Raw genomic sequence first — 12,214 nt, 5'->3', positions numbered from 1 at the left:
CTTCAGCAGTCCTCCCACCTCAACCTCTCAAAGTTTTGGGATTACAGGCTGAGCCACCATGCCTGACTTGAACACACTTTTTTTTTTTTTTAAACTTATATTTGGAAATCCAGACCCAATAGCTTTCATGAAGGAAGAGAATAACCAACACTTTAATGGTGAAAGCAGTTGCTTTGAGAATGGGATCTTATTCCTGTTGACATGTCTTTAGTGGTAGCAGTATGGTTGTGAATGATACAAAATGTAGAATTGAGGCACTAATAAGCACAGTACTGGACACATGGCAAAGAAGGGAAAATGAAGGCACAGAAGAAATGCATGGTGGTTAGAAATTATTTTAATTACTAATAAGTTATAACTTATCTTATTTTTCTTCCTCAGAACCTGCCAGGTGAAGGTGCATTTTTGCTTTTTAATTTGGCTGGAAGCAATTTATTTTTAAAGAAAATATGTCTCCTCTGAAGATACATGGTCCTATCAGAATTCGAAGTATGCAGACTGGGATTACAAAGTGGAAAGAAGGATCCTTTGAAATCGTAGAAAAAGAGAATAAAGTCAGCCTAGTAGTTCACTACAATACTGGAGGAATTCCAAGGATATTTCAGGTATTACCAAATATTGATTTGGAATCGCTCTTGAAGCAGATCATTTAGTAAATAGCTATTGTGTACTATAGTAAACATCACAGTAGCCCTCCTCCTAGATTAATATTTCTTGCTGCTTATTTCTAGGAGATTAATATTTTTATATACATGTTTTATAAATTATTCAGCAGTATTGTTGTTGGTATATAATAAAAGCAGTAAGTAGTCACCATTATTGAAAATAAAACTTGTGGGAGGAAGCTGACAAGAGTTTGGATACTGTATATCTAAGCTATTTTTAAAACCACTTTAAGATAATTTTAGTTCATCCTTTTTTTCCCCTTAACATATATGATGATGGATACATCACTATTTAGTGTTAGTTTTTAACAATTTATTAGTGTTTTCTAAAAGTCAGAGTGTACGTCCTGAATAATCCTGCCAAATGTCATGGTATGAATCATTCAAGGATGATTATTCAAGGTTATCTTTACAGCTATTTTCTTCTAACTGTAAAGTTTTGAAAAATCTTCATTTTATCACTGCAAAAATTAATTTTCTTTTCACCGTTTTTTTTTTTGTGTTTTTTTTGTTTTTTGAGACAGAGTCTTCCTCTGTCACCCAGGCTGGAATGCAGTGGCATGATCTCGGCTCACTGCAACGTCCACCTCCCGGGTTCGAGCGATTCTTCTGCCTCAGCCTCCTGAGTAGTTGGGATTACAGGTGTGGCCACCACTCCCGGCTAATTTTTTTTTGTAGTTTTAGTAGAGACAGAGTTTCATGTTGGTCAGGGTTTCAGACCATGTTGGTCAGGCTGGTCTTGAACTCCTGTCCTCGTGATCTACCAAAGTGCTGGGATTACAGGTGTGAGCCACTGCACCCATCCTGTTTTCACTTCTTTATTGCTTCTCTTATGCAACCAAGTTACTCATGTTGATAGGAGTTGAATTTAAGAGCATAATGTTTCCGTTCTGCACTTTAAGATCATACATATTTTACGTACACACACACACACATATATATATATATATATATATTTTTTTTTTTTTTTTTTTTTTTTTGAAACAGAGTCTCCCTCTGTTGCCCAGGCTGGAGTGCAGTGGTGCGATCTCAGCTCACAGCAAGCTCTGCCTCCTAGGTTCACACCATCCTCCTGCCTCAGCTTCCCGAGGAGCTGGGACTACAGGCGCCTGCCACCATGCCTGGCTAATTTTTTGTATTTTTAGTAGAGATGGAGTTTCACCGTGTTAGCCAGGATGGTCTCGATCTCTTGACCTCATGATCTGCCCACCTCAGTCCCCTAAAGTGCTGGGATTACAGCGGTGAGCCCCTGCGCCTGGCCAAGATCTTATATTTTTAAATTAGATTATACAAAAGTGTAATATCCGTTCTAAAATATTCTGTTGAAAAACTATATAACTTTATGCTTGAGAACCTGATCTTAAATAAAATTTCTATTTGTCTCTGCTTTTGAATTGTAAAAATAGATTGCCTATGATTTCGTGTATCAAAGGTAGACTTAAATAAGATGGAAGTGGTGACGGAAATATAGTTTGTCACATGCATATATCTGCTAATTGCTCGCCTCATCAAAAGAAAGGGTTTTTTGTAAATACAGACTCTTTTCTTTTCAATCCTCAGCCCAGTTTGGCAGTGAGTAAATATTCAAATGTTTAACCAAACACAGATCTTTAGGAGCATGATGGTTTTACCTGTGACTTCAGCCTTATCTCAGTTCTAGATCAGTTTACATTCAGCATTCATTTGTTAATCATGTACAGGTTACTGCTATGGATATTGTGCTCAGGGATGGCTGGGCGCGGTGGCTCATGCCTGTAATCCCAGCACTTTGGGAGGCTGTGGCAGGAGGATTGCTTGAGCCCAGGAGTCCAAGACCAGCCTGGGCAACATGGTGAGACCCTGTCTCTACAAAAAATAAAATCAGAAACAAATAACCAAGCATGGTGGCACGTACCTGTAGTCCCAGCTACTTAGAAGGTTGAGGTGGGAAGATGGCTTGAGCCTGGGAGCTTGAGGCTGTAGTGGGCTATGATTGTGCCACCACGCTCCAGCCTGGGTGACAAAGCAAGCTCCTGTCTGAAAAAAAAACAGGGTGGTTGTGGGGTGGGGGGTGGTAAGAATACAGAGCTGAATGAGACATCATTTCCTTCAAACTTAAGAGTAACCGGATAGGCTGGGCGTAATGGCTCATGCCTGTAATCCCAGCACTTTGGGAGGCCGAGGTGGGCAGATCACCTGAGGTCAGGAGTTCGAGACCAGCATGGCCAACATGGTGAAACCCTGTCTTTACTAAAAATACAAAAATTAGCAGGCATGGTCGTGGGCATCTGTATTCCCAGCTACTCAGGAGGCAGAGGGAGGAGAATAGCTTGAATCTGGGAGGTGGAGGTTGCAGTGAGCTGAAATCGCACCATTGCACTCCAGCCTGGGCAACCAGAGCGAAACTCCATCTCAAAAAAAAGAGTAACCAGATACATTTTAAGCTGTAAAAATATTACAAAGATCCTGAGATAACACAAGAAAGCAAGCCATTTGCACTCTGAGGATTCAAAGGATAAATAGAAGTTTGCCAAAAGTAGTAAAGGTAGAAGTGATGTTTTTTTTTTTTCTTTAACCCTGAATTTTATGGCCAAAGTGGAAGTGATTTCTGTATGTGGACAAATACGTGAAATGTGAATCGGCACCCAGGGAACTAGAAAGTTATTTTTAAAATATATGGACACTGAGGAGTGAGTGACAGAAATAAGGCTGAAGAGCTAGGTAGGAACCAGATATTGATGTTTCTTGTTTGTCATAAGGGGAGCAGAAGTTCTAAGGAGCCAGGAATCTCAAATTCACATTTCTTTGGGGTTAAGCAATGACTTTATTTCAGGTAGTAGTGGGAGAATAAGAAGGACGTATAGGAGGTTATTAATGGGAGTTTAGATAAGGAATGAAAGTAAGGAAAAGGGAGTGGAATAAGCAAAAAGGGGAACGGATAGATGTGAAGAGATTTCAAGAAGATTTAAGTCGTAAGATTTGGGAGGTGTGGGAAAAAATTATCTGGGGAGAGTCTCAAGGTTTGAGTGGATGGCAGTCCCTTTTATGTCTTCTGTGATAGGGAGCAGAGGGGAAGAATTGTGGTGTGAGGATTGGGAGAGATGAGTTATCTGAGGTGTCAAGCATTCAGAAGGTAAATAGGACTGGAGCTCCAACAGAGGTCTGGGCTTAAGATAGAGGAAGAGTTGTGTGTCGTTACCGTATGAATTGTTACTGAAATAGCGGGACTGGATGGGCTTTTCAGTTGTTGAAGGGTTGAAGTTCAAGAAGATTCTCATCTTGTTTGTTAATGAACAAACTTTGCTTTGTATATTTAATTTTTAAAAAGTGGTAAATTGACTGAAATAATGCCTTTAATGTTACCTGTTTTCCTTTTGCATACTAAACGCTTATTTAAATATTTTGGAGTTAAAAGCATTTAAAACAAATTGTTGTGTTTTCCTAGAGAATTTCCACTCAAGGACATAATTTTAAGACCTACTTTGATGCTAAAAATGCATATATAATTTAAAATTTGAATATAAATTGGCAAAATTGTTTTTCATTCTTATCTAATAACTGACAAAAGTCAATTTTCTCTAGTTTTAAAAAAACTCTGAAATACGTTATTAGTTCTTTGTTTATGCTTTTCAGAGGACATATCTTCAGCAAAAGGCAGTTTAGAAACCTTGATGTATGCCTACTGAGAACATTAGAGAATAACGCTGCCTGACTGGCAGAAATTATTTAGATAATGGAGAAACTGTAAGATTTACTAATTTAGCCTTGGAAAAATTTCATTTAAGAGAAAATAAAAGTTACCACTTCATAGCACATTTCCAAAGTCTGGTAGAGTCTAAGATGAATTATTGAACCAGTTCTGTGGAGAGAGAAGTAAGTTAAGAGTTTCCAGGTACATATGATCTTTGAATGAAACTTAAGTGAGTTTTCTTAGTTAAAAAAGAAAAATAAAAGGTGTGCTATATTGGCAAAGGTTTATTTTTGATGGTTTTTGAAAGTTTGGAATTCTTTTGAGGATTATTTAATTGCTTAGAATAATATCTTTTACATTGAAGCTACCCAAATGATTTGCCAAATGTCTTACAAACTTTTGTTTAGCAAAAGACAAAGATTCTACTCCAATTTTTTTTTTTTTTTTTTTGAGACAAAGTTTTGCTGTGTCATCCAGGCTGGAGTGCAGGGGTACGCTCTCAACTCAATGCAGCCTCCACTTCCTGGGTTCAAGCTATTTTCCTGCCTCAGCCTCCCGAGTAGCTGGGACTACAGGTGTGCTCCACGATGCCTGGCTACTTTTTGTCTTTTTAGTAGAGATGGGATTTTGCCATGTTGACCAGGCTGGTCTTGAACTCCTGACGTCAGGTGATCTGCCTGCCTTGGCCTGCCAAAGTGCTGGGATTACAGGCGTGAGCCATGGCACCTGGCTTTCTACTTCCATTGGGTTTTCTAAACTGGTGATAGTGTAACCATCCAAGGTTCTGAAATGTGTTAACTCAGTAGTTTTTATCCTCTATAAGTATATTTTAAAATAAGGGATTCCCTACCGTGGGATCAAGAGTTCTAGGATTGTTCTGTAAAATTAATTTTAATAGAAGAGTAAGTCCACACTTTATGTTGTCAGTTGGTTCTTGAAAACTGACTTGAAGTGAAACTATGGATAATGAAACTAGTTTTTTTTCCTCATCAACATTATAATGAAGAAAATGATGTTATTTGAGGACCTGCTGTATGTTCTTTTGCTTAATGTTTATAACACATTAAAAACATCAGAAAATGAAGGGGTAGCAGTGCTACCTTTAATTAATACCTCCATTTGACACACTATTCTTTTTTTTTTTTTTTTTTTTTTTTTTTTTGAGACTGAGTCTGGCTCTGTCGCCCAGGCTGGAGTGCGGTGGCCAGATCTCAGCTCACTGCAAGCTCCGCCTCCCGGGTTCATGCCATTCTCCTGCCTCAGCCTCCCGAGTAGCTGGGACCACAGGCGCCCGCCACTTCGCCCGGCTAGTTTTTTGTATTTTTTAGTAGAGACGGAGTTTCACCGTGTTAGCCAGGATGGTCTCGATCTCCTGACCTCGTGATCCACCCGTCTCGGCCTCCCAAAGTGCTGGGATTACAGGCTTGAGCCACCGCGCCCGGCCAACACACTATTCTTATAAAATAAAAAGTTTTCATGGTTGTTTGCCAGTTAGTACCAAGAACCTATTGACAACATTCATTAAGGGCTTTTTAAAAAAAAATTCTTTATTTTTCCTTCTCTATTACCCTTGGCGCAAGATCGCTGTATAATTAAGGGCTTATTGCATGTGTTTGCATCTCTAAAAGGTAAATCTTTAATTTAAATGTATCAAGAAATGGGAACTTCTTTTGGTTGAAAAAAATTAAATTACTGTGGGGAAGAGTGATAAATGTAGCTTGGAAAGTATAAAGTTTAGTGTTTATTATACAGATTGTTATACTTAGTTATCATACATTTTTAATGATAATTTTCCTTTTGTCTGGATTAGCTAAGTCATAACATTAAAAATGTGGTGCTTCGACCCAGTGGAGCAAAGCAAAGCCGCCTAATGTTAACTCTACAAGATAACAGCTTCTTGTCTATTGACAAAGTACCAAGTAAGGATGCAGAGGAAATGAGGTTGTTTCTAGATGCAGTCCATCAAAACAGACTTCCTGCAGGTGAGTACAAATCATCTCAGGGTCTAACATTAGTAGTTTTACAAGAATATGACTAGACTACAGGCCAGTATTCAATTGAATTCATTAGCATATTAAAAGGATTATACATCATGAACAAGTAGGATTTATTCCTGAAATTCAAAGATAGTTCACCATATGAAAATCAATCTATGTAATACATCATTCTTGACAGAATGAAGGATGAAAACCACATGATCATCTATAGTGTTGCAGATGAAAACATTGACAAAATCCAACACTCTTTCATGATAAAAACACTCAACAAACTAGGAGTAGAAGGAAACGACTTAGCGCAATAAAGGTCATATGCAAAAACTTAAAGCTAACATCATACTTAGGGGTGAAAACCTGGAAATGTTTCCTCTAAGATCATTAGCAAGGCAGGAATACCTGCTCTTGCCACTTCTATTTAACATAGTACTAGAAGTCTCAGCCAGAGCCTTTAGGCAAGAAAAGGAAATAACAGGCATCCAGAATGGATAGGAAGAAGTAAAATTACTTGTGTTTGCAGATGACTTGATCTTATATGTAGATTCCACAAAAGAATACAATTAGAAAAAGGAGCAGGTTTTTTTTTTTTTTTTTTTTTTTTTTTAGATGGAGTCTTGCTCTGACACCTAGGCTGGAGTGCAGTGGCGTGATCTCAGCTCACTGCAACCTCCACCAGGGAGGAGAATTTAAATTACAGTTGCGAAAAGTTACCTTGTTGCATAAATCTTAGACACTTGCCTGTTTACGAAAATTATTCTGAAGTTTTACTCTTGCTGTGGAAAATGAGTCCTGTAAAAAAATCACATGGTATGATCAGGTTCCTCTGCCCCCTCTACCCCTTTCATTTAAAATAGTGGTTTTTTTTTTCTTTTAATGCCTTTACAGGCGCTTTTTCTTTTCGTTTCTTTTTTCTTTCTTTTTCTTTTTCTTTTGAGACAGTGTCTCTCTCTGTCACCCAGGTTGAAGTACAGTAGCAAGATTCCAATATGTTGCCCAGGCTGTTATCGAACTCCTGGGCCCAAGCGATTGATCTCCCTTGGCCTCCCAAAGTGCTGGGATTACAGGCGTGAGCCACTGCCTGGCCCTACAGCCATCTTTTTAGGAAAAAATCTGTTGCTTAAAATGAGTTCTCCACTATTACATTAGTCTTTAGTTCTGTCATCTTCAACATTTTACTATTACTTATATTTTATAGTTGACAAACTTGAATTTTTCGACTTAAATATGACACATTAAAAACATCAGAAAATGAAGGCGTAGCAGTGCTTCCTTTAATTAGTGTCTCCATTTGACACCGTATTCTTGTAAAATAAAAGCTTTTTATGGTGGTTTGCCATTTAGTACCTACTCATTATGTGTTCATGCCACCAAATTGGAGCTATATCAATTTACTAAACTATTGAATTTTAGAATCAAGAAATTGAGGCCGGGCGCAGTTGCTCACACCTGTAATCCCAGCACTTTGGGAGGCCGAGGCGGGCAGATCATGAGGTCAGGAGATCGAAACCATCCTGGCTAACACAGTGAAACCCATCTCTACTAAAGATACAAAAAATTAGCCGGGCATGGTGGTGGGCGCCCGTAGTCCCAGCTACTCGGGAGGCTGAGGCAGGAGAATGGCGTGAACCCAGGAGGCAGAGGTTACAGTGAGCCGAGATCGCGCCACTGCTCTCCAGCCTGGGCTACAGAACAAGACCATCTCAAAATAAAAAAAAAGGGTCAAGAAATTGAATACTATTTAAAATTCTTAGAATATGTCAGAGGCTAGTTTATATCTCTGTTTTAGTTTTATTTCATCGTAGCCGTATTAATGGAATCACTAGTTTTAACAATTGATATGTGTAAGAAAAGCACGTCTTCAAATACATTGGAGTGGAAAGCACAATATACTGTCCGGGGACCCAATTTTGAACAACATAGCATAATGAAAAAATACGGGCTTTGGCCATAAATAGATTTAGGTTGAAATTCTAGCTCTGCCTGTTATTTCTGTGTGGTTTTAGGTAAGCCACTTAATGACTGAGTTTTAATTTCCTAATCTCTAACATGAAAATATCACCTTGGCCGGGCACGGTGGCTCAAGCCTGTAATCCCAGCACTTTGGGAGGCCAAAGCGGGCAGATCACGAGGTCAGGAGATCGAGACCATTCTGGCTAACATGGCGAAACCCCGTCTCTACTAAAAAATACAAAAAACTAGCCAGGCGAGGTGGCGGGCACCTGTAGTCCCAGCTACTTGGGAGGCTGAGGCAGGAGAATGGCGTGAACCTGGGAGGCGGAGCTTGCAGTGAGCTGAGATCCGGCCACTGTACTCCAGCCTGGGCGGCACAGCGAGACTCCGTCTCAAAAAAAACAACCTTGATTTCAGGGCTTCTTAAAGAGTGAGAGCTCATAAATGTAAAGTATGACTTCCCTATGTTAGGGAGTCAGTAAGTCATTGGTGTTATTAAAATAGCTAGCTGTGGGCTTAACTCTTAATTCATTCTGTGATCTTGGGCAAGTCATTTTAATCTCAGGTTTAGTTGCTTTAGCTGCCCAAAGGTGATATATACTTTGCAGAGACTAGAGTAAAATAATTAGTATAAAAATACTTTGTTTTTTTTTTTGAGACGAAGTCTTGCTCTGTCGCCCAGGCTGGAGTGCAGTGGCCAGATCTCAGCTCACTGCAGGCTCCTCCTCCCAGATTTACGCCATTCTCCTGCCTCAGCCTTTCAAGTAGCTGGGACTACAGGCGCCTGCCACCACGCCCGGCTAATTTTTTGTATTTTTAGTAGAGACGGGGTTTCACCGTGTTAGCCAGGATGGTCTCGATCTCCTGACCTCGTGATCCACCCGTCTCGGCCTCCCAAAGTGCTGGGATTACAGGCTTGAGCCACCGTGCCCGGCCTAAAAATACTTTGAACAGTATAAAGCGTTTAATATAAGCATGGCGTTTCAAATCAGTGGACAAAAGACTAATATTTGATAAAGTGTTATCTATAAACAAGACAAGTAACCATTTAGGAAGATAATACACTTGGATCCTTATTATCTCCTTTTATTTCACAGTGACCAAAGATTTGAATGTAAAAAAAGTATTGTAAAAAATACTTTCAACGTAATCTCTGGATGGAAAAGACTTTTCGGGTATTACATAAAAACTAGAATTAATAAAGGAAAAAGATTGAAAACTTGTGTTAAAAAATTAGACAGTCTCTAGCAAGGAACAGAAGACAAATGAAGAAAATCGTAGCCAGAATGACAAAGTTAATATTACTAATATACAAAGACTTATTTTGCAAATCAATAAAAAAAAAAAAAGTAGAGAAATTGACAAAAACTGCAAATTGAGAATTCAGGAAGCAAAACAGATGGCCCTTAGACATGAAAAAATTCTCAACTTCACCAGACTCAAATTCCTACTACCACATTGGTAGCAGTGTGAGGGGAAGCAAGATACTCTCATATACTTAGTAGGAGCATAGAGGTTTTTGTTTTGTTTTGTTTTGCTTTGGTTTGGTTTGGTTTGGTTTGAGGACTATGTAATGATGTAATGATGTCGATTTAGTTTAAAATTGTATGTTCTCTCAGTAATTCTTATTATAAGGAGTTTATCCCACAAAAAGACTTGTGAAAGGATGTTAAGCATTGTTTGCAACTTTGAAAAATTAAAACATTTCAAATGGTCATCAGTCGGAAATTGGCTAACCAAATTAAAATATAAAATTTTAAAAAGTATATGCAAATTCATATTTATACAATACCTCGAATGTTCTTTGAACTACCATTAGTTTCTTCAGAATAGAAGCCATTTATTCTGCTGGATAAACTTACTTGTAGAGAATGTTTTGGAGTATATGTTATCAGAGATACACCTGTCACTGTTTCTGACATCCAGTGTCAGTGTTCATGTTGTCAGTACACAATGACTTTTCCATAGTGTTATTAATGTAATTACCAAATGTTTATTCTAGCTTTTTTTTTGCTTTGTAAATTTTATCCTATTAAATGTTTTCAGGTGTGTGTGTTATTTAATTTTTTTGCTTCAGATTCCAGCTCTAAATTTTAGTTTCTATGTAAGATGTATATTCTGTCAGAAAGAATTGGTTGATAGGCACTTTGATTTGTTTTCTTTTTTTCCTGCTGTTTCTTCTATTTCTTCAATATTACATAAAAATGATAAATCTTTTTAAAGTGAGTGATTTGGGGATTTAAAAAAATTTTTATTTTTGGTCACCAGCCATGAAACCTTCTCAGGGGTCTGGTAGTTTTGGAGCCATTCTGGGCAGCAGGACCTCACAGAAGGAAACCAGCAGGCAACTTTCTTACTCAGACAATCAGGTATGTTCATTTGAATCTTTTTAGCATTTTGAAAAAATGATAGTTGGCCAGGCACGGTGGCTCATGCCTGTAATCCCAGCACTTGGGAGGCCAAGGTGGGTGGATCACTTGAGGTCAGGAGTTTGAGACCAGCCTGGCCAACATGGTGAAACCCCGTCTTTACTAAAAATACAAAAATTAGCCAGGTGTGATGGCACATACCTGTAATTCTACCTACTCAGGAGGCTGAGGCAGGAGAATTGCTTGAAGCCAGGAGGCGGAGGTTGCAGTGAGCTGAGCTCGTGCCATCTCACTCCAGCCTGGGCAACAGAGCAAGACTCCATCTAAAAAAAAAGAAAAAAAAGATAGTCATAGACTATCAAGGGTATTTCTGCATACCTGAAATGTATCATTTTAGCAAACCCAAACCATAGAGTAAGAGAACTTTGAAGCTCTTTTGTAAGTAAATTTATTAATTCTCTTTGGCTATGCAAAGAGGTGATCACTTAGTCCATTTATTGGACTAAGCAGTGAATAAGATTTCATTTTTGTCGGGTTCTTTTTATAGGTTAGATTTTTGGGGGGACATTTTTATTGAGATATAATTAACATGCAGTAAGTTGTATATATTTAAAGTACAATTTGATATATTTTGACTTACATATATCCTTAAAATCATCATCATAATCAACATAGTGAACATAACCATAACTCTTGAGTTTTCTTATTCTCCTTAGTAATCCTTCCCTCTGATCCCTATCCAGAGGCAACCACTGTTATGTTTTTTCCCACTGTAGATTAGGTTGTAATTTCTGGAGTTTTATATAAATGGAATGAATGTGTAATATTGGGAGGGCAGGGTCTGGCTTCCCTCATTGAGCATAATTATTTTGAGATTCATACATTCCTTGGTAGGAATTTAAATTGTTGAAATATTATTTAAATGCATAAGTGTTAACACATATAGCAGAAGCAAGTATTTATGGTTTCACAAGTAATAATTCTCATTAGTGAAGTCATAAATTCAATTTTGTGGGTCATGACTAATTAAATTTAAAAAGTAGAATAGAAAATAATAGAGCATATTGTACATATTAAGGATAAATACTGATTTTTCAAAGTTTTATTTTGGTTTATTTATACATATATATAATAGGTTTTGATGTAAAATATTTCTTACTATGCGGCCAGGCGTAGTGGCTCACTCCTATAATCCCAGTACTTTGGGAGGCTGAGGTGGGCTGATTCCTTGAGCCCAGGAGTTTGAGACCAGCCTGGGCAACACGTGAAACCCTGTCTCTACAGAAAATACATAAATTAGCTGGGCATGGTGGTGTGCACCTGTAGTCCCAGCTACTTCGAAGACTGGGGTGGGAGAATCACCTGAGCCTGGGAAGTTGAGGCTGCAGGAAGCAGTGATTGTGCCACTGCACTCCAGCCTGGGTGACAGAGTAAGATTCTGTCTTAAATATATATGTAATATATATATACATATGTTATTATGGGATGGGATGTTCAAAATTCTGAAAAAGTTGCAAAACAGTGGACATGTAGTATGCTACTGTTTGTATAACAAAAAGTAAAATA

The 12,214-nt window shown here is 38.2% G+C and overlaps 1 protein-coding gene across 3 annotated transcripts in view; it reads left to right on the top strand.

Annotated features, from left to right (window-relative positions):
* The window catches only part of USP37 (ubiquitin specific peptidase 37), a 125,752-nt gene that overhangs the window by 9,842 nt on the left and 103,696 nt on the right, over positions 1–12,214 (top strand). For 2 of the 3 annotated variants that reach the window (XM_025403914.1, XM_025403913.1), the window contains exons 4-6: positions 382–605; positions 6,146–6,317; positions 10,548–10,648. In XM_025403914.1, coding sequence (XP_025259699.1) covers positions 450–605; positions 6,146–6,317; positions 10,548–10,648 — 429 coding nt within the window. In that variant the 5' untranslated portion in view covers positions 382–449. The remainder of the gene's footprint in view (positions 1–381; positions 606–6,145; positions 6,318–10,547; positions 10,649–12,214) is intronic. The other variant, XM_025403915.1, reaches the window with a different exon arrangement.

Source organism: Theropithecus gelada, chromosome 12, assembly GCF_003255815.1.
Source record: "Theropithecus gelada isolate Dixy chromosome 12, Tgel_1.0, whole genome shotgun sequence".
Classification (NCBI taxonomy): Eukaryota; Metazoa; Chordata; class Mammalia; order Primates; family Cercopithecidae; genus Theropithecus; species Theropithecus gelada.
Note: the sequence above shows the minus strand (reverse complement) of the source record. Positions and strands in the feature narration are given on the sequence as shown.